This window comes from Salvelinus namaycush, chromosome 34, assembly GCF_016432855.1.
Source record: "Salvelinus namaycush isolate Seneca chromosome 34, SaNama_1.0, whole genome shotgun sequence".
In the NCBI taxonomy this organism is placed as follows: Eukaryota; Metazoa; Chordata; class Actinopteri; order Salmoniformes; family Salmonidae; genus Salvelinus; species Salvelinus namaycush.
In genome coordinates, this window is record NC_052340.1 from 21,677,863 (window position 1) to 21,703,437 (window position 25,575).

The 25,575-nt window shown below is 44.0% G+C and overlaps 1 protein-coding gene across 1 annotated transcript in view; it reads left to right on the plus strand.

Moving 5' to 3' along the window:
• Positions 1 to 272: 272 nt before the first annotated feature.
• The window catches only part of LOC120028429 (2-phosphoxylose phosphatase 1-like), a 34,944-nt gene continuing 9,641 nt past the window's right edge, over positions 273 to 25,575 (plus strand). Inside the window, exons 1-4 of the mRNA XM_038973649.1 lie at positions 273 to 401; positions 1,381 to 1,524; positions 14,560 to 14,757; positions 17,097 to 17,110. Of these exons, the coding sequence (XP_038829577.1) occupies positions 1,446 to 1,524; positions 14,560 to 14,757; positions 17,097 to 17,110 (291 nt within the window). The 5' untranslated portion in view covers positions 273 to 401; positions 1,381 to 1,445. The remainder of the gene's footprint in view (positions 402 to 1,380; positions 1,525 to 14,559; positions 14,758 to 17,096; positions 17,111 to 25,575) is intronic.

The window sequence follows — 25,575 nt, forward strand, 5'->3', positions numbered from 1 at the left end:
CTGAAAAATGAACGATCAAGCTGTTTCTCTGCAAAATGATTCCTATGTTGATGCAATCGTGTAACTTTTTTTAAATCACAACATCATATCGGTTGATCGCCATAGAATAATGTTGATGACAGGTTAACCTGATGGTCCTCCACGTCTCACACCAGAATTGTGGAAATGCAAGACAAAAGAAGGATGCAATCGAATGCATTGCGAAGGTTTTCCGGGAGACGGCGCAGCGAGCCATTACATTTCAGTTGCATCAGAAACCTGGAATAGGAGGCTAGAACAGCACGGTGGAGTCAGCCGGCAGGACGCAGGACAGCCAGCACGACAGCACATCGCGAGGGAGTCTAGAAGAGTACAAGCCAGCACGGCGCTGGGTGGATTCAACTTCTGATTGAGACTACCAGGTAAAATTATCCGAGATAAACGACCAGCAAACAATATGTTAGTTAGTCAGTTTAGCTGCTTGGCGTGTTCCCACGATTTTGTCTTGAATAGGTACATTGTAAACGAAGGCTTGGCGTTTTGTAATAACGACGTTATTAAGGTAGATTCAGCGAAAAAAATACAAGTTTATTAGCGCATATTTAGCTTTACAAGCTGTAACTTTAACTGTTATACCGGTAGTATTGATGCAGAAATCTAGACGCTACTATAGTGCATGTGTTAGCTATAACAAGATTATCTAGCTACAGTTAGCCAGTTCGCTAGCTACCAAATAATCCCTTCCCTTGCAGCTGGTCAGCATAGCATTGTAGCCGAGGCGAACAGACAAACTGGCACAATGCGTCAACATTGTTTTAATTAGTGCAATCATTATGAAATAGTATCTCCTCGCGAGTAGCCTACTACAATGCAGCAGTTCTACAGAAGAGTTTCACCACGTTAAGATACTGTACAGGCAGACTGGTTACATATAAAACATTTATACATTGAAAAGCAAAAAGAGTTTGGAGACAGTTTAGTTTACCACGTTTTGAACTCCCTATGTCCAAATATAAACCTTATAATGAACATGACTTGAGAGAACATCTCAGTCATGTAGGCAATTTCTGAGGGGAGGTGATTGAGGATTCTGATTGAGGCACCCTTTTACCTCACCTCACCATGCTCTTATTTTTAGTCTGTCTAATAGCAGGGTTGCGTTGTGTATAACTGACGTAAATGGTAGGTTTTTTACATGTTCTTCCTTTCCCTCCCTGATTGTTCCTAGATCCATGCTCTCTCATAGGTCTATTCATAGAAGGCAGGATGTATAGTGGAAAATGGTACAAACTTGTTTGCCGTTGTGTGCAGCAACGTTTTTCTATTTCTTCTAATGGTTTAGAGGCCTGTTATAGACATGTTTGTTTCATAATGTTGCTTGTCTTTGTTGTGTCTATTTAGACAGCAGGAATGGGGCAAGGTGTGGGTGGCTGACTGACAGGGAGACGGACCAATCACATGTCAGGATGCTGGCTAGAAACCTCTTCATCCTCCTGGTGGTGGTGGGGGCAGTGCTGGCCATCGTGAGCCTCAGCCTCCAATTCTGTAAGTTTGTGTACTGTCTCTACCTCTGCCATTATGTGTGGTTGTAATTTGTGTACGAGTGCTTGGTGTGTATATCCAGGTGTGTTTGTGTATGATCACGTGGTGTGTGTGTATTATATCTGGCCACTTGTGTTTTGTTCTCCAAGGGACCCAGTGACATGGAAACAAAGACAGGTCCTCTAGAGACATTCTCTATGTAGACTAGACCTATCCACTATGATTCCCTGAGATACTCTTAAGTGTTCTTCCTATAACGTGTCTGCTGTGGAATGGCAGGCGCTGCCGGTAGAAAATGGCCTCCGCCACCGTTAGGTCATTGTACACCATCTCCCCTGTGCATAGTCCAGACACAGTGTCCTCGATGCCAGTGAATACAAGGAAACCGGCCCTGTCGATTAGATACGGAAGACTCTTACTGTCGGTGGATGGGAAGAAGAGTTCTTTAGCTGTTATGTGAAAATAATATAATTCAAATGTAGGCTAGACTGGAGGATATTATTGAGCTGCAAAAGTAACATCCATATTTGGTGGAAAAATCCTAGTCCCAGATTATGTTAATTATTCTGGGTTCCTGAAACCCATATCAGACTGTGATGAAGTGTTTTTCACTAGGATTAGTTCTTGCCTGGACAAACATGTATTATCAGCTCAAATACGGACTCAATATCCATCTTGCTCTCCCTCCCTCACACACACACACACACACACACACACACACACACACACACACACACACACACACACACACACACACACACACACACACACACACACACACACACAGGATTACTGTGCAACCCAGTGCTGCAGAGATAGCGTTTTGGGCTGTGCATTTGCCAGAAAATCCCCCCGGCTCCTTCTCAACGCCTCTTTTAGGCTCCTTCCCCCGTATTACTTTTTGAACTGTGGCCATATAGTACAATACAGCTACACAGGTTCAATATGTAAACTCATATTATAACATATATGTGAAATATGCAGTGCAGTGCATACCTTTCTCTCTCACTCTGTACCATGCTCTCTTCCCTCAAGTCTTTACAGACACCAGAAGAGATATGAATTCTGTGACTGAGTGTGTGTCTTAACTGCATTGAGAATGTGTGAACTCTGGGACCCTGCTGCCATCTCTCTCTCCCTCAAAGGCAGATGTGTCTGTCTGAGGGGGATTGTAGGCTGAAGTAACTTTAATGCCACTACTTACAACCATTCTCCGCTCCTGCCCTCCAATCTTCTCCTTTAGCAAAAACAAAAGGCAATAAAACATTAAATCCCACTGTAATTGTTACCATAGTGTGTGTGTGTGTGTGTGTGTGTGTGTGTGTGTGTGTGTGTGTGTGTGTGTGTGTGTGTGTGTGTGTGTGTGTGTGTGTGTGTGTGTGTGTGTGTGTGTACACCACACATGCATATGCTAGGCTCGTACGGGTCGCTTACTTTGTCATTGAGCATGTGTCTTGACTCTTGATGTAGTTGTCAATCACTTGAGGAGAACATGATATTTACGTAATCAAAGTATGGTCTGTGTTCGCGTCCTCTCCTTCCCTGTCATGTGATCTGTAGGTTGTCTGTGTGTTGGAGAGAGGCTGTCATAAGTTATTCATCAGCCTGCAGGTCATTATCCTCTAGTACAGCCAAGGAGCCAGGGGGAGGCCCAGTGGGACACCAGCACTTCATTAATTGTCATCCCTCTTTCTCCTCCACTTTTCCTCCCTCTCATCTCTCTCTTTTTCTATTTTAGTCTCTGACTCTTATCTTTCTGTTTTGGTCTGTTCTTTCTTATGCTTCTTCTCTCACTTTTCCTCTTCCTCCTGCCTTCCCTGACTCACTCCCTCCGTTGGGGAAACAAGCCAGTGTATTGAAGCATGGCTTTCAATTTGTTTTCTGAAACCTGATTGATTATGGTGTGTGATCCAGACAGGCGATGACAGATGGTTTGCCGTGACTCTGACACTGCCTGGACAGGGGTCACCATGACAACTGTTTGACAAGCGGCCGGGAGTCCCACGGGAAGAGAGGTGTGAGGCATAGCGGAACAGAGGATGGAGAAGGAGGGGAACAAAAACAGCTGGAGAGAGAGATAGAAGAGAGGAAAGGAGAGACGAAAGAGAGAGACGACAGGAGAGGGAATGGAAGAGGAGATAAAGTCATGGAGAGAGGGGGACGCGATAACATCAGCAGTGATATAGGAAAGTATAGATACAGGAATATAGGAAAGTATAGATACAGGAAAGTATAGACACAGGAATATAGGAAAGTATAGACTACAGGAATATAGGAAAGTATAGACACAGGAATATAGGAAAGTATAGACTACAGGAATATAGGAAAGTATAGATACAGGAATATAGGAAAGTATAGACTACAGGAATATAGGAAAGTATAGACACAGGAATATAGGAAAGTATAGACTACAGGAATATAGGAAAGTATAGATACAGGAATATAGGAAAGTATAGACTACAGGAATATAGGAAAGTATAGACTACAGGAATATAGGAAAGTATAGATACAGGAATACAGGAAAGTATAGACACAGGAATATAGGAAAGTATAGACACAGGAATATAGGAAAGTATAGACTACAGGAATATAGGAAAGTATAGATACAGGAATACAGGAAAGTATAGACACAGGAATATAGGAAAGTATAGACACAGGAATATAGGAAAGTATAGACTACAGGAATATAGGAAAGTATAGATACAGGAATATAGGAAAGTATAGACTACAGGAATATAGGAAAGTATAGATACAGGAATATAGGAAAGTATAGATACAGAAATAAAGGAAAGTATAGATACAGGAATATAGGAAAGTATAGATACAGGAAAGTATAGACTACAGGAATATAGGAAAGTATAGACTACAGGAATATAGGAAAGTATAGATACAGGAATATAGGAAAGTATAGATACAGGAAAGTATGGACTACAGGAATATAGGAAAGTATAGACTACAGGAATATAGGAAAGTATAGATACAGGAATATAGGAAAGTATAGATACAGGAATATAGGAAAGTATAGATACAGAAATAAAGGAAAGTATAGATACAGGAATATAGGAAAGTATAGATACAGGAAAGTATAGACACAGGAATATAGGAAAGTATAGACTACAGGAATATAGGAAAGTATAGATCCAGGAATATAGGAAAGTATAGATACAGAAATAAAGGAAAGTATAGGTACAGGAATATAGGAAAGTATAGACTACAGGAATATAGGAAAGTATAGATACAGAAATAAAGGAAAGTATAGATACAGGAATATAGGAAAGTATAGACTACAGGAATATAGGAAAGTATAGACTACAGGAATATAGGAAAGTATAGATACAGGAATATAGGAAAGTATAGATACAGAAATAAAGGAAAGTATAGATACAGGAATATAGGAAAGTATAGATACAGGAAAGTATAGACACAGGAATATAGGAAAGTATAGATACAGGAATATAGGAAAGTATAGATACAGAAATAAAGGAAAGTATAGATACAGGAATATAGGAAAGTATAGATACAGGAAAGTATAGACACAGGAATATAGGAAAGTATAGATACAGGAATATAGGAAAGTATAGATACAGAAATAAAGGAAAGTATAGATACAGGAATATAGGAAAGTATAGATACAGAAATAAAGGAAAGTATAGATACAGGAATATAGGAAAGTATAGATACAGGAATATAAGAAAGTATATATACAGGAATATAGGAAAGTATGTGGTATTGGTGGTATTGGTCGTGGCAGTGTTGTGTGATATTGGTCATGGCAGTAGTGTGTGGTGTTGGTTGTGGCAGTAGTGTGTGGTATTAGTTGTGGCAGTAGTGTGTGGCATTGGTCATGGCATTAGTGTGTGGTGTTCGTCGTGGCAGTAGTGTGTGGTGTTAGTCGTGGCAGTAGTGTGTGGTGTTAGTCGTGGCAGTAGTGTGTGGTATTGGTCATGGCAGTAGTGTGTGGTGTTAGTCGTGGCAGTAGTGTGTGGTGTTGGTCGTGGCAGTAGTGTGTGGTATTAGTCATGGCAGTAGTGTGTGGTATTGGTTGTGGCATTGGTGTTGGTCGTGGCAGTAGTGTGTGGTATTAGTCGTGGCAGTGGTGTGTGGCATTGGTCATGGCATTAGTGTGTGTTATTGGTTGTGGCAGTAGTGTGTGGTGTTAGTCGTGGCAGTAGTGTGTGGTGTTAGTCGTGGCAGTAGTGTGTGGTATTGGTCATGGCAGTAGTGTGTGGTGTTAGTCGTGGCAGTAGTGTGTGGTGTTGGTCGTGGCAGTAGTGTGTGGTATTAGTCATGGCAGTAGTGTGTGGTATTGGTTGTGGCATTGGTGTTGGTCGTGGCAGTAGTGTGTGGTATTAGTCGTGGCAGTGGTGTGTGATATTGGTCGTGGCAGTAGTGTGTGGTATTAGTTGTGGCAGTAGTGTGTGGTATTAGTCGTGGCAGTAGTGTGTGGCGTTGCTCGTGTCAGTAGTGGGTGGTATTAGTTGTGGCAGTAGTGTGTGCTATTAGTTGTGGCAGTAGTGTGTGGTATTGGTCGTGGCAGTGGTGTTGATCGTGGCAGTAGTGTGTGGTATTAGTCGTGGCAGTAGTGTGTGGTATTGGTCATGGCAGTGGTGTTGGTTGTGGCAGTAGTGTGTGGTATTGGTTGTGGCAGTGGTGTGTGATATTGTTCGTGGCAGTAGTGTGTGGTATTAGTCGTGGCAGTGGTGTTGGTTGTGGCAGTGGTGGCAGTGGTGTTGGTCGTGGCAGTAGTGTTTGTTATTAGTCGTGGCAGTGGTGTGTGGTATTGGTCGTGGCAGTAGTGTGTGGTGTTCGTCGTGGCAGTAGTGTGTGGTGTTCGTCGTGGCAGTAGTGTCTGGTATTGGTCGTGGCAGTGGTGTTGGTTGTGGCAGTGGTGGCAGTGGTGTTGGTCGTGGCAGTAGTGTTTGTTATTAGTCGTGGCAGTGGTGTGTGGTATTGGTCGTGGCAGTAGTGTGTGGTGTTCGTCGTGGCAGTAGTGTGTGGTGTTCGTCGTGGCAGTAGTGTCTGGTATTGGTCGTGGCAGTAGTGTGTGATATTGGTCATGTCAGTGGTGTTGGTCGTGGCAGTAGTGTGTGGCGTTGGTCGTGTCAGTAGTGTGTGGTATTGGTCGTGGCAGTGGTGTGAGATATTGGTTGTGGCAGTAGTGTGTGGTATTAGTCGAGGCAGTAGTGTGTGGTATTGGTCGTGGCAGTGGTGTTGGTCGTGGTTTTAGTGTGTGGTATTAGTCGTGGCAGTAGTGTGTGGTATTAGTCGTGGCAGTAGTGTGTTGGTCGTGGCAGTAGTGTGTGGTATTAGTCATGGCAGTAGTGTGTGGAATTGGTCATGGCAGTAGTGTGGTATTGGACGTGGCAGTGGTGTGTGGTGTTGGTCGTGGCAGTAGTGTGTGGTGTTAGTCGTGGCAGTATTGTGTGGTATTGGTCGTGGCAGTAGTGTGTGGTGTTGGTCGTGGCAGTGGTGTTGGTCGTGTCAGTGGTGTGTGATATTGGTCGTGTCAGTAGTGTGTGGTGTTGGTCGTGGTGTTGGTGTGTGGTATTGGTCATGGCAGTAGTGTGGTGTTGGTCGTGGCAGTAGTGTGTGGTGTTGGTTGTGGCTGTAGTGTGTGGTGTTGGTCGTGGCAGTAGTGTGTGGTAAAGGTCGTGGCAGTGGTGTGTGATATTGGTCGTGGTATTAGTCGTGGCAGTAGTGTGTGGTGTTGGTCGTGGCAGTAGCGTGTGGTGTTGGTCGTGGCAGTAGTGTGTATTGTTGATCGTGGTTGTGGTGTGTGATATTGGTCGTGGCAGTAGTGTGTGGTATTAGTCGTGGCAGTAATGTGTGGTATTAGTCGTGGCAGTAGTGTGTTGGTCGTGGCAGTAGTGTGTGGTATTAGTCATGGCAGTAGTGTGTGGAATTGGTCGTGGCAGTGGTGTGTGGTGTTAGTCGTGGCAGTAGTGTTTGTTATTAGTCGTGGCAGTGGTGTGTGGTATTGGTCGTGGCAGTAGTGTGTGGTGTTAGTCGTGGCAGTAGTGTGTGGTATTGGTCGTGGCAGTGGTGTTGGTCGTGGCAGTGGTGTTGGTCGTGTCAGTGGTGTGTGATATTGGTCGTGTCAGTAGTGTGTGGTGTTGGTCGTGGTGTTGGTGTGTGGTATTGGTCATGGCAGTAGTGTGGTGTTGGTCGTGGCAGTAGTGTGTGGTGTTGGTTGTGGCAGTAGTGTGTGGTGTTGGTTGTGGCTGTAGTGTGTGGTGTTGGTCGTGGCAGTAGTGTGTGGTGTTGGTCGTGGCAGTAGTGTGTGGTGTTAGTCGTGGCAGTAGTGTGTGGTGTTGGTCGTGGCAGTAGTGTGTGGTATTGGTCGTGGCAGTAGTGTGTGGTGTTAGTCGTGGCAGTAGTGTGTGGTATTAGTCGTGGCAGTAATGTGTGGTATTGGTCATGGCAGTGGTGTTGGTTGTGGCTTCAGTGTGTGGTATTAGTCGTGGTAGTAGTGTGTGGTATTGGTTGTGTTAGTGGTGTGTGGTGTTGGTCGTGGCAGTAGTGTGTGGTGTTGGTCGTGGCAGTAGTGTGTGGTGTTAGTCGTGGCAGTAGTGTGTGGTGTTGGTCATGGTAGTAGTGTGTGGTGTTGGTCGTGGCAGTGGTGTTGGTCGTGTCAGTGGTGTGTGATATTGGTCGTGGCAGTGTTGTGTGGTTTTGGTCGTGGCAGTGGTGTTGGTGTGTAGTTTTGGTCATGGCAGTAGTGTGGTATTGGTTGTGGCGGTAGTGTGTGATATTGATTGTGGCGGTAGTGTGTGATATTTGTCGTGGCAGTAGTGTGTGGTATTGGTCGTGGCAGTAGTGTGTGGTATTGGCCGTGGCAGTAGTGTGTGGTATTGGTTATGGCAGTAGTGTGTGGTATTGGTTATGTCAGTAGTATGTGATATTGGTTGTGGCAGTAGTGTGTGGTGTTGGTCGTGGCAGTAGTGTGTGGTATTGGTTGTGGCGGTAGTGTGTGATATTGGTTGTGGCGGTAGTGTGTGATATTGGTCGTGTCAGTAGTGTGTGGTGTTGGTCGTGTCAGTAGTGTGTGGTGTTGGTTGTGTCAGTAGTGTGTGGTATTAGTCGTGTCAGTAGTGTGTGGTATTGGTCGTGGTGTTGGTCGTGTCAGTAGTGTGTGGTATTGGTCGTGGCAGTAGTGTGTGGTATTGGTCGTGGTGTTGGTCGTGTCAGTAGTGTGTGGTATTAGTCGTGTCAGTAGTGTGTGGTATTGGTCGTGGTGTTGGTCGTGTCAGTAGTGTGTGGTATTGGTTGTGGCAGTAGTGTGTGGGATTTGTCGTAGCAGGAGTGTGTGGCATTGGTCGTGGCAGTAGTGTGTGGTATTGGTTGTGGCAGTAGTGTGTGGTATATGTCGTGGCAGTGGTATTGGTCGTGGCAGTGGTGTGTGGTATTGGTCGTGGCAGTGGTGTGGTATTGGTCGTGGCAGTAGTGTGTGATATTGGTCGTGGCAGAGTGTGTGATATTGGTTGTGGCAGTGGTGTGGTGTTGGTCGTGTCAGTAGTGTGTGGTGTTGGTCGTGTCAGTAGTGTGTGGTGTTGGTCATGGCAGTAGTGTGTGGTGTTGGTCGTGGCAGTAGTGTGTGGTGTTGGTCGTGTCAGTAGTGTGTGGTATTGGTCGTGGCAGTAGTGTGTGGTGTTGGTCGTGGCAGTAGTTTGTGGTGTTCGTCGTGGCAGTAGTGTGTGGTGTTTGTCGGGGCAGTGGTGTGTGGTATTATAAAAGTAAGTTTTATAATGTTAATTTGAAATGCAGGCAGTCCACGTCTAGTAGGCTGAGAGGAATTGCAGTTTGTGAACTAACACCTGCACTAGCACTGATTTTGCTGATACTGACTATGACTGAGATGTGGTGGTGCCACCTAGCTATCTTAAAATGATACCCACCCCCTAATTACAGTACATCTGGTGTTGTTTTAGCACGGTATCACTAACACTGGGGCTTAATTAAATGTGTGGGTTGAGCATTAGGATGCTACTCTTCTCCAGGATGGATGGCTTTGCCTGCCAAGGCCACACATTATGTTTATTCTCGATACCTTTCTCCCTCTTTCTCTCCCTTCCTATTTCTCTATCCCTCACCATTTGGAAATGGCCCTGTTTTATTTCTCTGGTGGGAGAGATGGAGGGGAGGAAGAGGAGGAAGGTCATTCACAGTCCATCCTGTGTGTTTAAGGTTTACTGTAGCAGCTGACTCTTTACCACAGTACAGGCGGTGTAAAACACTGAGGTGTAAGGCTGGAAGGAAGCTCTCACCAGTGTAATAGGCTCACCCTTTTCAACTCTCAGCCAATGCATACAGTTAATTACCCTAATTACTGGCCCTGCTGTACGTTTCTTTATGTACGTTTCTTAAGGCTAGCTAGTTGTTACTTATACCTGGCCCCTGATGTCGTGTATGTACTGTAGGCTTGCATGTGTGTTGCTTTGGTACCCTGTGTGTGTATGTGTTTGGGTGTGTGTTCATGCTCCAAGCTTGTACACAACTCTGTGTGTTTGCGGGTGTGTGAGTTGGCGTTGATGCCCTGGGCTTGTGTGGCTTGCGTGTTTCTTCAGTATGTGTGCTCTTACATAGTGTGGGCAGTCCGTTACAAAAGGCCCTTTGTATGGGCGACTGTGGCAGACCAGGGCAATGAGCAGGCCTGTAATGGGGCCATGGGTCTGCCTAGTGCGCAGACCCATGGCCCCATGTGTGTGCGGGGAGAAAGGACCAGTTCAGTGAATGGGTTCCAGTGTGTGTCTTCCCCTCTACCCAGTGAGCAGATCTCAGAATACACTTCCTCCCCCTTTCCCTCGTCACCGGTGAGTCTATACTGATGCTAACTGACCGGTGAGTCTATACTGATGCTAACTGAACGGTGAGTCTATACTGATACTAACTGACCGGTGAGTCTATACTAACTGACCGGTGAGTCTATACTGATGTTAACTGACCGGTGAGTCTATACTGATGCTAACTGACCGGTGAGTCTATACTGATACTAACTGACCGGTGAGTCTATACTGATACTAACTGACCGGTGAGTCTATACTGATACTAACTGACCGGTGAGTCTATACTGATGCTAACTGACCGGTGAGTCTATACTAACTGACCGGTGAGTCTATACTGATGCTAACTAACCGGTGAGTCTATACTGATGCTAACTGACCGGTGAGTCTATACTGATGCTAACTGACCGGTGAGTCTATACTGATACTAACTGACCGGTGAGTCTATACTGATGCTAACTGACCGGTGAGTCTATACTGATACTAACTGACCGGTGAGTCTATACTGATGCTAACTGACCGGTAGGTCTATACTGATGCTAACTGACCGGTGAGTCTATACTGATGCTAACTGACCGGTGAGTCTATACTAACTGACCGGTGAGTCTATACTGATGTTAACTGACCGGTGAGTCTATACTGATGCTAACTGACCGGTGAGTCTATAATGATACTAACTGACCGGTGAGTCTATACTGATACTAACTGACCGGTGAGTCTATACTGATGCTAACTGACCGGTGAGTCTATACTGATGCTAACTGACCGGTAGGTCTATACTGATGCTAACTAACCGGTGAGTCTATACTGATGCTAACTGACTGGTGAGTCTATACTGATGCTAACTGACCGGTGAGTCTATACTGATACTAACTGACCGGTGAGTCTATACTGATGCTAACTGACCGGTGAGTCTATACTGATACTAACTGACCGGTGAGTCTATACTGATGCTAACTGACCGGTAGGTCTATACTGATGCTAACTGACCGGTGAGTCTATACTGATGCTAACTGACCGGTGAGTCTATACTAACTGACCGGTGAGTCTATACTGATGTTAACTGACCGGTGAGTCTATACTGATGCTAACTGACCGGTGAGTCTATAATGATACTAACTGACCGGTGAGTCTATACTGATACTAACTGACCGGTGAGTCTATACTGATGCTAACTGACCGGTGAGTCTATACTGATGCTAACTGACCGGTAGGTCTATACTGATGCTAACTAACCGGTGAGTCTATACTGATGCTAACTGACTGGTGAGTCTATACTGATGCTAACTGACCGGTGAGTCTATACTGATACTAACTGACCGGTGAGTCTATACTGATGCTAACTGACCATCTATACTGATGCTAACTGACTATATATACTGTTGCTAACTGACCAGTGAGTTTATACGGATGCTAACTGACTATATATACTGATGCTAACTGACCAGTGAGTCTATACGGATGCTAACTGACTATATAAACTGATACTAACTGACCAGTGAGTCTATACGGATGCTAACTGACTATATATACTGATGCTAACTGACCAGTGAGTCTATACGGATGCTAACTGACTATATATACTGATGCTAACTGACCAGTGAGTCTATACGGATGCTAACCCGTGAGGTTTTTCTTTGCAACATCCCGGAGTCGGCTCTTCACTGTTAACATTGAGACTGGTGCCTTCATTTCTCAGAACAAGAATAGACTGACGAGTTTCAGAATAAAGGTCTTTGTTTCTGGCCATTTTGAGCCTGTAATCGAACCCACAAATGCTGATGCTCCAGGTACTCAACTAGTCTAAAGAAGGTGAGTTTTATTGCTTCTTTAAGCAGAACAACAGTTTTCAGCTGTGCTAACATAATTGCAAAAGGGTTTTCTAATGATCAGTTAGCCTTTTAAAATGATAAACTTGGATTAGCTAACACACAACATGCCATTGGAACACAGGAGTGATGGTTGCTGATAATGGGCCTCTGTACGTCTATGTAGATATTCCATTAAAAATTAGCCGTTTCCAGCTACAATAGTCATTTACAACATTAACAATGTCTACACTGTATTTCTAATCAATTTGATGTTATTTTAATGGACAGAAAATGTGCTTTTCTTTCAAAAACAAGGACATTTCTAAGTGACCCCAAACTTTTGAACGGTAGTGCAATTCAACACGTCTATTTTTCGTTGTCATGGTTACACTGTTTTTATAGCTTCAAATGTCTTTCCTGTTTCCACTCTGAGGGGTTGCTGTATCCGGGAGATGGAATGTACTGGTTGGGGTTAATATGGATGCCCTCACTTTAAGATAGTGTGGCTTCTATTTAGGCTAGTTGATTTAAAGGTTGTCATAGGAATGAAAGGGCCTCTCTCCTTTTATAGTTAGAAAGTGTCTTGCTCTGTCTCTCTTTGCAAAGATATGTAATATTTACCTACTCCACTGCCGGGCTTCAGGACAACCAGGGTTTCTGAGGTAAGTGTGTGTGTCTATGTGTGTGCGGGGTAGTGAGTATTGTCAGGAGGGCATTGCGTTTCAACTTCTTCCCAGGATCCTGTGTTTCTGAATGGGACTGCAGTGGTTCCCACACCGCTCTCTCCCATTGGGCCGCCTGGCCTTGGGGTCACAGGTCAATGGTTGTCAAGGCAACCCTGGGTTATTGGTGAGGGACTCTGTACAGGGTTCTACTGCTGTTTACATGTAGATGAACTGGGCTGAGGTTTGGCTGAAGCTGGGGGGAGGCTGGGCCGGCGCTGAGACTGGGCTGAAGGGGAGGCTGGGCCGGCGCTGAGGTTGGACTCAGGAGGAGGCTGGGGACATGATTGGCTGAGGCTGGGCTGAGGAGGAGGCTGGGGACATGATGGGCTGAGGCTGGGCTGAGGAGGAGGCTGGGGACATGATTGGCTGAGGCTGGGCTGAGGAGGAGGCTGGGGACATGATTGGCTGAGGCTGGGCTGAGGAGGAGGCTGGGGACATGATTGGCTGGGGCTGGGCTGGGCTGAGGAGGAGGCTGGGGACATGATATGCTGAGGCTGGGCTGAGGAGGAGGCTGGGGACATGATGGGCTGAGGCTGGGCTGAGGGGAGGCTGGGCTGAGGCTGGGCTGAAGCTGGAGACATGAATGGCTGAGGCTGGACTGAGGAGGAGGTTGGGCTGAGGCTGGGAACATGCTCTCGCTATACTTCTCTCTCGCTCTCTTTCTCTCACTCAATCCTTCATTCTCTGCTATTTCATTCAGTCTCTCTCCCTCACAATCTGTCAAACATTGAGGAGTTGACCCATTAACCTCTCTTGGGTAGGGGGCAGTATTTTCATGTCCGGATGAAAAGCGTGCCCAAAGTAAACTGCCTGTTACTCAGGCCCAGAAGCTAGGATAGGCATATAATTGGTAGATTTGGATAGAAAACCCTCGAAAGTTTCTAAAACTGTTAAAATTATGTCTGTGAGTATAACAGAACTGATATGGTAGGCGAAATCCTCTCATATTGCAGTTCCTAGGCCTTCCACTAGATGTCAACAGTCTTTAGAAATAGCTGGTTTTTGGAAAAAATTGCCAGAAATTGTAGTTTTTCTAGGCGGCTTCCATTTTGGCTGTAGTGTTTCCAAGCGCGTGGACGAGAGCGCGTTCTTTGGTATTTTTCTCCGGTAAAGACAATAACGATTCTCCGTCTTAAATTTGATCATTTATTTACGTATTAGGGTACCTAAGGTTTGATTATAAACGTTGTTTGACTTGTTTGGAAAAGTTTATTAGTAACGTTTGGGATTCATTTTGTATGCATTTTGGTGGACGGAAACTGGGTGGATTATTGACTGAAGCGCGCCAGCTAAACTGAGTTTTGAGTTATGGAACAAAAGGACCATTTGTGATGTACCTGGGACCTTTTGGAGTGCCAACAGAAGAAGATCATCAAAGGTGATCTTATATCGCTATTTCTGACTTTCGTGGCGCACCTGCCTGGTTGAAATATGCTTTTGTATGCGGGGCGCTGTCCTCAAATAATTGCATGGTGTGCTTTCGCCGTAAAACCTTTTTGAAATCTGACACAGCGGCTGGATTAACAAGAAGTTAAGCTTTATTTTGATGTATTACACTTGTGATTTTATGAAAGTTAAATATTTATAATTCTGTAGTTTGAATTCCGCGCTCTGCAATTTCACCGGATGTTGGCCAGGTGGGACGCTACCGTCCCACCTGCCTATAAGAAGTTAAAGTAATTTGAAAATGTTTATACTCCCCCCCCCCTCCTCTCTCTCCAGTCCACCTAATCCCCACTACGCCCATGGGTGAGGAGCGGCCCCCCCAGGGTCAGGGTCAAGGCCAGGGCCAAGGGAAGAGCAGGAAGAGAGTGATCCCTGTCCCCAACACAGAGGCTCCTGAACCAGACCCTATCGCTGAGGCTTATGGCTACTGCAACACCCCCGACCGCTCTGAACAGGCCTGGGAGGGTGAGACACGCACACACACACACACACACACACACACACACACACACACACATACACACAGTCTAATCTGCTGTTCCATTGGGAAGAAAGAGCAATGTTTCAGTCCTTTGCAGTCTGCTAACGTGTTAGCCTATGGCTCAACCAATCAGTGAAGATAGGTCAAAGCTCAGGTTTTATAACAGAACTTTAGGGAGTCAGTCAGTAGGCAACAAGGAAGGAAATACGGAACACTTAGTTGTGTGTACTAGAGGTCGACCGATTATTATTTTTCAACGCTGATACCGATACCGATTATTGGAGGACCAAAAAAAGCCGATACTGATTAATCGGACAATTTTTATATATATATTTGTAATAATGACAATTACAACAATACTGAATGAACAATGAACATTTTTATTTTAACTTAATATAATACATAAATAACATCTATTTAGTCTCAAATAAATAATGAAACATGTTCAATTTGTTTTAAATAATGCAAAAACAAAGTGTTGGAGAAGAAAGTAAAAGTGCAATATGTTCCATGTAAAAAAGCTAATGTTTAAGTTCCTTGCTCAGAACATATGAAAGCTGGTGGTTCCTTTTAACATGAGTCTTCAATATTCCCAGGTAAGAAGTTTTAGGTTGTAGTTATTATCGGACTATTTTTCTCTATACCATTTGTATTTCATATACCTTTGACTATTGGATGTTCTAATTGGTACTTTAGTATTGCCAGCCTAATCTCGGGAGTTGATAGGCTTGAAGTCATAAACAGCGCAATGCTTGAAGCACAGTGAAGAGCTGCTGGCAAACGCAGGAAAGTGCTGTTTGAATGAATGCTTACGAGCCTGCTGCTGCCTACCACCGCTCAGTCAGACTGCTCTATCAAATCATAGACTTAATTATAATATAATAACACACAGAAATACGAGCCTTAAGGCATTAATATGGTCAAATACGGAAACTATCATTTCGAAAACAAAACGTTTATTTTTTCAGTGAAATACGGGACCGTTCCGTATTTTATCTAACGGGTGGCATCCATAAGTCAAAATATTCCTGTTACATTGCACAACCTTCAATGTTATGTCATAATTATGTAAAATTCTGGGAAATTAGTTCGCAACGAGCCAGGCGGCCCAAACTGTTACATATACCCTGACTCTGTGTGCAATGAACGCAAGAGAAGTGACACAATTTCCCTAGTTAATTTTGCCTGCTAACATGATTTTCTTTTAACTAAATATGCAGATTTAAAAAAATATATACTTCTGTGTATTGATTTTAAGAAAGGCATTGATGTTTATGGTTAGGTATATTTGTGAAACGATTGTGCTTTTTTCGCAAATGCGCTTTTGTTAAATCATCCCCCGTTTGGCGAAGTTGGCTGTCTTTGTTAGGAAGACATAGTCTTCACACAGTTCGCAACGAGCCAGGCGGCCCAAACTGCTGCATATACCCTGACTCTGTTGCACAGAACGCAAGAGAAGTGACACAATTTCCCTAATTAAAATAAATTCATGTTAGCAGGCAATATTAACTAAATATGCAGGTTTAAAAATATATACTTGTGTATTGATTTTAAGAAAGGCGTTGATGTTTATGGTTTGGTACACATTGGTGCAACGACAGTGATTTTTTCGCAAATGCGCTTGTTAAATCACCCATTTGGTGAAGTAGGCTGTGATTCAATGATAAATTAACAGGCACTGCATCGATTATATGCAACGCAGGACACGCTAGATAAACTAGTAATATCATCAATCATGTGTAGTTAACTAGTGATTATGTTAAGATTGATTGTTTTTTATAAGATAAGTTTAATGCTAGCTAGCACCTTACCTTGGCTCCTTGCTGCACTCGCATAACAGGTAGTCAGCCTGCCACGCAGTCTCCTCGTGGAGTGCAATGTAATCGGCTGAAAACTTGAAATCAGCCCTAATGAATCGGCCATTGTAACGGCTTTCGTTGGTGGAAGGAGAGGAGGACCAAAATGCAGCGTGGTAAGTGTTCGTCATATTTTAATTTCAAACTGAACACCACACAAAATAACAACGATAAGAAAAAACGAAACAGTTCTGCAAGGTGAACAGACACGAGACAGAAAATAAACACCCACAACCCATAGTGGGAAAACAGGCTACCTAAGTATGATTCTCAATCAGAGACAACGATCGACAGCTGCCTCTGATTGAGAACCATATCAGGCCAGACATAGAAATACAACAACACAGAAAACAGAACATAGACTACCCACCCAAACTCACGCCCTGACCAACCTAACACAAAGACATAAAAAGAAACTAAGGTCAGAACGTGACAGCCATTCCGATTAATTGGTCGACCTCTAGTGTGTACACCAGATGTGTTGGGTTATGTAAAGATAATTGATAGGCTGGGGTTGGGTCATAGTTTGCGAGAGGATAAAGGGTCATGGTTAGAGGATAGAGAGGATAAAGGATCATGGTTAGAGGATAGAGAGGATAAAGGGTCATGGTTAGCCAGAGGATAGAGAGAATAAAGGGTCATGTTTAGAGGATAGAGAGGATAAAGGGTCATCGTTAGAGGATAGAGAGAATAAAGGGTCATGGTTAGCTAGAGGATAGAGAGAATAAAGGGTAATGGTTAGAGGATAGAGAGGATAAAGGGTCATGGTTAGCTAGAGGATAGAGAGGATAAAGGGTCATGGTTAGAGGATAGAGAGGATAAAGGGTCATGGTTAGAGGATAGAGAGAATAAAGGGTCATGGTTAGCTAGAGGATTGAGAGGATAAAGGGTCATGGTTAGAGGATAGAGAGGATAAAGGGTAATGGTTAGCTAGAGGATAGAGAGGATAAAGAGTCATGGTTAGAGGATAGAGAGAATAAAGGGTCATGGTTAGCTAGAGGATAGAGAGAATAAAGGGTAATGGTTAGAGGATAGAGAGGATAAAGGGTCATGGTTAGCTAGAGGATAGAGAGGATAAAGGGTCATGGTTAGAGGATAGAGAGGATAAAGGGTCATGGTTAGAGGATAGAGAGAATAAAGGGTCATGGTTAGCTAGAGGATTGAGAGGATAAAGGGTCATGGTTAGAGGATAGAGAGGATAAAGGGTCATGGTTAGAGGATAGATAGAATAAAGGGTCATGATTAGCTAGAGGATAGAGAGGATAAAGGATCATGGTTAAAGGATAGAGAGAATAAAGGGTCATTGTTAGAGGATAGAGAGAATAAAGGGTCATGGTTAGCTAGAGGATAGAGAGAATAAAGGGTCATGGTTAGAGGATAGAGAGGATAAAGGGTCATGGTTAGCTAGAGGATAGAGAGGATAAAGGGTCATGGTTAGCTAGAGGATAGAGAGGATAAAGAGTTATGGTTAGAGGATAGAGAGAATAAAGGGTCATGGTTAGCTAGAGGATAGAGAGAATAAAGAGTCATGATTAGAGGATAGAGAGAATAAAGGGTCATGGTTAGAGGATAGAGAGAATAAAGGGTCATGGTTAGCTAGAGGATAGAGAGGATAAAGGGTCATGGTTAGAGGATAGAGAGAATAAAGGGTCATGGTTAGAGGATAGAGAGGATAAAGGGTCATGGTTAGAGGATAGAGAGAATAAAGGGTCATGGTTAGAGGATAGAGAGAATAAAGGGTCATGGTTAGAGGATTGAGAGAATAAAGGGTCATGGTTAGCTAGAGGATAGAGAGGATAAAGGGTCATGGTTAGAGGATAGAGAGGATTACGGGTCATGGTTAGCTAGAGGATAGAGAGGATAAAGGGTCATGGTTAGAGGATAGAGAGGATAAAGGGTCATGGTTAGAGGATAGAGAGGATAAAGGGTCATGGTTAGAGGATAGAGAGGATAAAGGGTCATGGTTAGAGGATAGAGAGGATAAAGGGTCATGGTTAGAGGATAGAGAGGATTAAGGGTCATGGTTAGAGGATAGAGAGGATAAAGGGTCATGGTTAGAGGATAGAGAGGATTAAGGGTCATGGTTAGAGGATAGAGAGGATAAATGGTTATGATTAGAGGATAGAGAGGATAAAGGGTCATGGTTAGCTAGAGGATAGAGAGAATAAAGGGTCATGGTTAGAGGATAGAGAGGATAAAGGGTCATCGTTATAGGATAGAGAGGATAAAGGGTTATGGTTAGAGGATAGAGAGGATAAAGGGTCATGGTTAGAGGATAGAGAGGATAAAGGGTCATGGTTAGAGGATAGAGAGGATAAAGGGTCATGGTTAGAGGATGGGGGATAAAGAGTCATGGTTAGAGGATAGATAGGATAAAGGGTCATGGTTAGAGGATAGAGAGAATAAAGGGTCATCGTTAGAGGATAGAGAGGATAAAGGGTCATGGTTAGCTAGAGGATAGAGAGGATAAAGGGTCATGGTTAGAGGATAGAGAGGATAAAGGGTCATGGTTAACTAGAGGATAGAGAGAATAAAGGGTCATGGTTAGCTAGAGGATAGAGAGGAGAAAGGGTCATGATTAGAGGATAGAGAGGATAAAGGGTCATGGTTAGAGGATAGAGAGGATAAAGGGTCATGATTAGAGGATAGAGAGGATAAAGGGTCATGGTTAGAGGATAGAGAGGATAAAGGGTCATGGTTAGCTAGAGGATAAAGAGGATAAAAGGTCATTATTAGAGGATAGAGAGGATAAAGGGTCATGGTTAGAGGATAGAGAGGATAAAGGGTCATGATTAGAGGATAGAGATGATAAAGGGTCATGGTTAGAGGATAGAGTGGATTAAGGTTCATGGTAAGAGGATAAAGGGTCATGATTAGTTAGAGGATAGAGAGGATAAAGGGTCATGGTTAGAGGATATAGAGGATTAAGGGTCATGGTTAGAGGATAGAGAGGATAAAGTGTTATGATTAGAGGATAGAAAGAATAAAGGGTCATTGTTAGAGGATAGAGAGGATTAAGGGTCATGGTTAGAGGATTGAGAGGATTAAGGGTCATGGTTAAAGGATAGAGAGAATAAAGGGTCATTGTTAGAGGATAGAGAGAATAAAGGGTCATGGTTAGAGGATAGAGAGGATTAAGGGTCATGGTTAGAGGATAGAGAGGATAAAGGGTCATGGTTAGCTAGAGGATAGAGAGGATAAAGGGTCATGGTTAGAGGATAGAGAGGATAAAGGGTCATGGTTAGAGGATAGAGAGGATAAAGGGTCATGGTTAGCTAGAGGATAGAGAGAATAAAGGGTCATGGTTAGAGGATAGAGAGGATAAAGGGTCATAGTTAGAGGATAGATAGGATAAAGGGTTATGGTTAGAGGATAGAGAGGATAAAGGGTCATGGTTAGAGGATAGAGAGGATAAAGGGTCATGGTTAGAGGATGGGGGATAAAGAGTCATGGTTAGAGGATAGATAGGATAAAGGGTCATGGTTAGCTAGAGGATAGAGAGGATAAAGGGTCATGGTTAGAGGATAGAGAGGATAAAGGGTCATGGTTAGCTAGAGGATAGAGAGAATAAAGGGTCATGGTTAGCTAGAGGATAGAGAGGAGAAAGGGTCATGATTAGAGGATAGAGAGGATAAAGGGTCATGGTTAGAGGATAGAGAGGATAAAGGGTCATGATTAGAGGATAGAGAGGATAAAGGGTCATGGTTAGAGGATAGAGAGGATAAAGGGTCATGGTTAGCTAGAGGATAGAGAGGATAAAGGGTCATGATTAGAGGATAGAGAGGATAAAGGGTCATGGTTAGAGGATAGAGAGGATTAAGGTTCATGGTAAGAGGATAAAGGGTCATGATTAGTTAGAGGATAGAGAGGATAAAGGGTCATGGTTAGAGGATATAGAGGATTAAGGGTCATGGTTAGAGGATAGAGAGGATAAAGGGTCATGGTTAGCTAGAGGATAGAGAGAATAAAGGGTCATGGTTAGAGGATAGAGAGAATAAAGGGTCATCGTTAGAGGATAGAGAGGATAAAGGGTTATGGTTAGAGGATAGAGAGGATAAAGGGTCATGGTTAGAGGATAGAGAGGATAAAGGGTCATGGTTAGAGGATAGAGAGGATAAAGGGTCATGGTTAGAGGATAGAGAGGATAAAGGGTCATGGTTAGAGGATAGAGAGGATAAAGGGTCATGGTTAACTAGAGGATAGAGAGAATAAAGGGTCATGGTTAGCTAGAGGATAGAGAGGAGAAAGGGTCATGATTAGAGGATAGAGAGGATAAAGGGTCATGGTTAGAGGATAGAGAGGATAAAGGGTCATGATTAGAGGATAGAGAGGATAAAGGGTCATGGTTAGAGGATAGAGAGGATAAAGGGTCATGGTTAGCTAGAGGATAGAGAGGATAAAAGGTCATTATTAGAGGATAGAGAGGATAAAGGGTCATGGTTAGAGGATAGAGAGGATAAAGGGTCATGATTAGAGGATAGAGATGATAAAGGGTCATGGTTAGAGGATAGAGTGGATTAAGGTTCATGGTAAGAGGATAAAGGGTCATGATTAGTTAGAGGATAGAGAGGATAAAGGGTCATGGTTAGAGGATATAGAGGATTAAGGGTCATGGTTAGAGGATAGAGAGGATAAAGGGTTATGATTAGAGGATAGAAAGAATAAAGGGTCATTGTTAGAGGATAGAGAGGATTAAGGGTCATGGTTAGAGGATTGAGAGGATTAAGGGTCATGGTTAAAGGATAGAGAGAATAAAGGGTCATTGTTAGAGGATAGAGAGAATAAAGGGTCATGGTTAGAGGATAGAGAGGATAAAGGGTCATGGTTAGAGGATAGAGAGGATAAAGGGTCATGGTTAGCTAGAGGATAGAGAGGATAAAGGGTCATGGTTAGAGGATAGAGAGGATAAAGGGTCATGGTTAGAGGATAGAGAGGATAAAGGGTCATGGTTAGCTAGAGGATAGAGAGAATAAAGGGTTCTGGTTAGAGGATAGAGAGGATAAAGGGTCATAGTTAGAGGATAGATAGGATAAAGGGTTATGGTTAGAGGATAGAGAGGATAAAGGGTCATGGTTAGAGGATAGAGAGGATAAGGGTCATGGTTAGAGGATAGGAGGATAAAGGGTCATGGTTAGAGGATGGGGGATAAAGAGTCATGGTTAGATGATAGATAGGATAAAGGGTCATGGTTAGCTAGAGGAATTAGAGAGGATAAAGGGTCATGGTTAGAGGATAGAGAGGATAAAGGGGTCATGGTTAGCTAGAGGATAGAGAGAATAAAGGGTCATGGTTTATGCTAGAGGATAGAGAGGAGAAGGGTCAATGATTAGAGGATAGAGGGATAAAGGGTCATGGTTAGAGGATAGAGAGATAAAGGGTTCATGATTACGAGGATAGAGAGGATAAAGGGTCATGGTTAGAGGATAGAGAGGATAAAGGGTCATGGTTAGCTAGAGGATAGAGAGGATAAAGGGTCATGATTAGAGGATAGAGAGGATAAAGGGTTCATGGTTTAGCGGATAGAGAGGATTAAGGTTCATGGTAAGAGGATAATTTACAATCTGCCTCAAACAAGTTGTCACCTGTGAACTTTTTTGTTTTTGTTTTTTATCATTTCAATTGTGCTTCTTTTGCCGTTTGCCTGAATATATAGTTGATGTTTTGTACTGCTAGATTGATGCCTTCTTTACTGTGAGTGAATGTGGTCTCCAGAAAGTTATCTAAGAGTGTTTGGATATTTTTCTCTCTCTGTCATGCCCTGACCTTAGAGATCCTTTTTATGTCTCTATTCTGGTTTGGTCAGGGCGTGAGTTGGGGTGGGCATTCTATGTTCTGTGTTCTATGTTTTGTATTTCTTTGTTGGTTGGCCGGGTGTGGTTCTCAATCAGAGGCAGCTTCTTTATTGTTGTCTCTGATTGAGAACCATACTTAGGTAGCTCTTGCCCACATGGGTTTTGTGGGTAGTTGTTTTCTGTTTTGTGTTGTTGCACCAGACAGAACTGTTTCGTTTCGTTCACTCTCTTTGTTGTTTTTGCTGTTTCAGTGTTCAGGTTATTTTATTAAATTACAATGAACACTTACAACGCTGCGTTTTAGTCACCTTCTTTCCAGGACGATCGTTACACTCTCTCTCTACCTCTCTACCTCTCTCTCTCTTCTCTCTCTCTACCTCTCTCTCTCTACCTCTCTACCTCTCTCTCTCTACCTCTCTCTCTCTCTCTCTCTCTCTCTCTCTTCTCTCTCTCTACCTCTCTCTCTCTCTTCTCTCTCTCTACCTCTCTACCTCTCTTCTCTCTCTCTCTCTACCTCTCTACCTCTCTTCTCTCTCTACCTCTCTCTCTCTACCTCTCTCTGTTTCTCTCTCTCTCTCTTCTCTCTCTCTACCTCTCTACCTCTCTTCTCTCTCTCTACCTCTCTTCTCTCTCTCTACCTCTCTCTCTCTACCTCTCTCTGTTTCTCTCTCTCTCTCTTCTCTCTCTCTACCTCTCTACCTCTCTTCTCTCTCTCTACCTCTCTTCTCTCTCTCTACCTCTCTACCTCTCTCTCTCTACCTCTCTCTGTTTCTCTCTCTCTCTCTTCTCTCTCTCTACCTCTCTTCTCTCTCTCTCTACCTCTCTACCTCTCTTCTCTCTCTCTACCTCTCTACCTCTCTCTCTCTACCTCTCTCTGTTTCTCTCTCTCTTCTCTCTCTCTACCTCTCTTCTCTCTCTCTACCTCTCTACCTCTCTTCTCTCTCTCTACCTCTCCTCTCTCTCTCTACCTCTCTTCTCTCTCTCTACCTCTCTTCCCTCCTCTCTCTACCTCTCTACCTCTCTTCTCTCTCTCTACCTCTCTCTCTCTACCTCTCTTCTCTCTCTACCTCTCTTCTCTCTCTCTCTCTACCTCTCTTCTCTCTCTCTACCTCTCTTCTCTCTCTCTACCTCTCTTCTCTCTCTCTACCTCTTCTCTCTCTCTCTACCTCTCTACCTCTCTTCTCTCTCTCTACCTCTCTTCTCTCTCTCTCTACCTCTCCTCTCTCTCTCTACCTCTCTTCTCTCTCTCTACCTCTCTTCTCTCTCTCTCTCCCTCTCTTCTCTCTCTCTCTCTCTCTACCTCTCTTCTCTCTCTCTCTCTCTCTACCTCTATTCTCTCTCTCTCTCTCTACCTCTCTTCTCTCTACCTCTCTTCTCTCTCTCTCTCTCTACCTCTCTTCTCTCTCTCTCTCTACCTCTCTTCTCTCTCTCTCTCTCCTCTTCTCTCTCTCTCTACCTCTCTTCTCTCTCTCTACCTCTCTTCTCTATCTCTCTCTCTCTCTACCTCTATTCTCTCTCTCTCTCAACCTCTATTCTCTCTCTCTCTCTCTACCTCTCTTCTCTCTCTCTCTCTCTCTCTACCTCTCTTCTCTCTCTCTCTACCTCTCTTCTCTCCCTCTCTCTCTCTCTACCTCTCTTCTCTCTCTCTCTACCTCTCTTCTCTCTCTCTACCTCTCTACCTCTCTTCTCTCTCTCTCTCTACCTCTCTTCTCTCTCTCTACCTCTCTTCTCTCTCTACCTCTCTTCTCTCTCTCTACCTCTCTTCTCTCTCTCTACCTCTCTTCTCTCTCTACCTCTCTACCTCTCTTCTCTCTCTCTCTACCTCTCTTCTCTCTCTACCTCTCTTCTCTCTCTACCTCTCTTCTCTCTCTCTACCTCTCTACCTCTCTTCTCTCTCTCTCTCTCTACCTCTCTTCTCTCTCTCTCTCTACCTCTCTTCTCTCTCTCTCTCTACCTCTCTTCGCTCTCTCTCTTCTCTCTCTCTCTCTACCTCTCTTCTCTCTCTCTCTCTCTACCTCTCTTCTCTCTCTCTCTCTACCTCTCTTCTCTCTCTCTCTCTCTCTACCTCTCTTCTCTCTCTCTCTCTCTCTACCTCTCTCTCTACCTCTCTTCTCTCTCTCTACCTCTCTTCTCTCTCTCTCTCTCTCTACCTCTCTTCTCTTTCTCTCTCTCTCTACCTCTCTTCTCTCTCTCTCTCTCTTCTCTCTCTCTCTCTCTCTACCTCTCTCTCTCTCTTCTCTCTCTCTCTCTCTTCTCTCTCTCTACCTCTCTTCTCTCTCTCTACCTCTCTTCTCTCTCTCTCTACCTCTCTACCTCTCTTCTCTCTCTCTACCTCTCTACCTCTCTTCTCTCTCTCTCTACCTCTCTTCTCTCTCTCTACCTCTCTTCTCTCTCTCTTCTCTCTCTCTACCTCTCTTCTCTCTCTCTCTCTACCTCTCTTCTCTCTCTCTCTACCTCTCTTCTCTCTCTCTCTCTCTCTCTCTTCTCTCTCTCTCTCTCTACCTCTCTTCTCTATCTCTCTCTCTCTACCTCTCTTCTCTCTCTCTCTCTCTCTCTCTCTACCTCTCTTCTCTCTCTCTCTCTCTACCTCTCTTCTCTCTCTCTCTACCTCTCTTCTCTCTCTCTACCTCTCTTCTCTATCTCTCTTCTCTATCTCTCTCTCTCTACCTCTCTTCTCTCTCTCTACCTCTATTCTCTCTCTCTCTCTACCTCTATTCTCTCTCTCTCTCTCTCTACCTCTCTTCTCTCTCTCTCTCCCTCTCTTCTCTCTCTCTCTCTCTCACCTCTCTTCTCTCTCTCATCTCTCTATCTCTCTCTCTCTCTACCTCTCTTCTCCTCTCTCTCTCTCTACTCTCTCTTACCTCTCTCTCTCTCTCTCTCTACCTCTCTCTTCTCTCCTCTTACCTCTCTTCTCTCTCTCTACCTCTCTTCTCTCTCTCTACCTCTCTCTCCTCTCTCTCTCTCTCTCTTCTCTCTCTCTACCTCTTCTCTCTCTCTCTCTCCTCTCCTCTCTACCTCTCTTTTCCTCTTCTCTTTCTTCTTCTCTCTTCTCTCTCTCTTCTCTTCCTCTCTCTCCTCTTTCTTCTTCTCATCTCAAACACTCTGTCCTCCTCGTTTCCTCATCCCTCATGTCTGTCTAAATCCGTCACGCTCATTCTCTCCT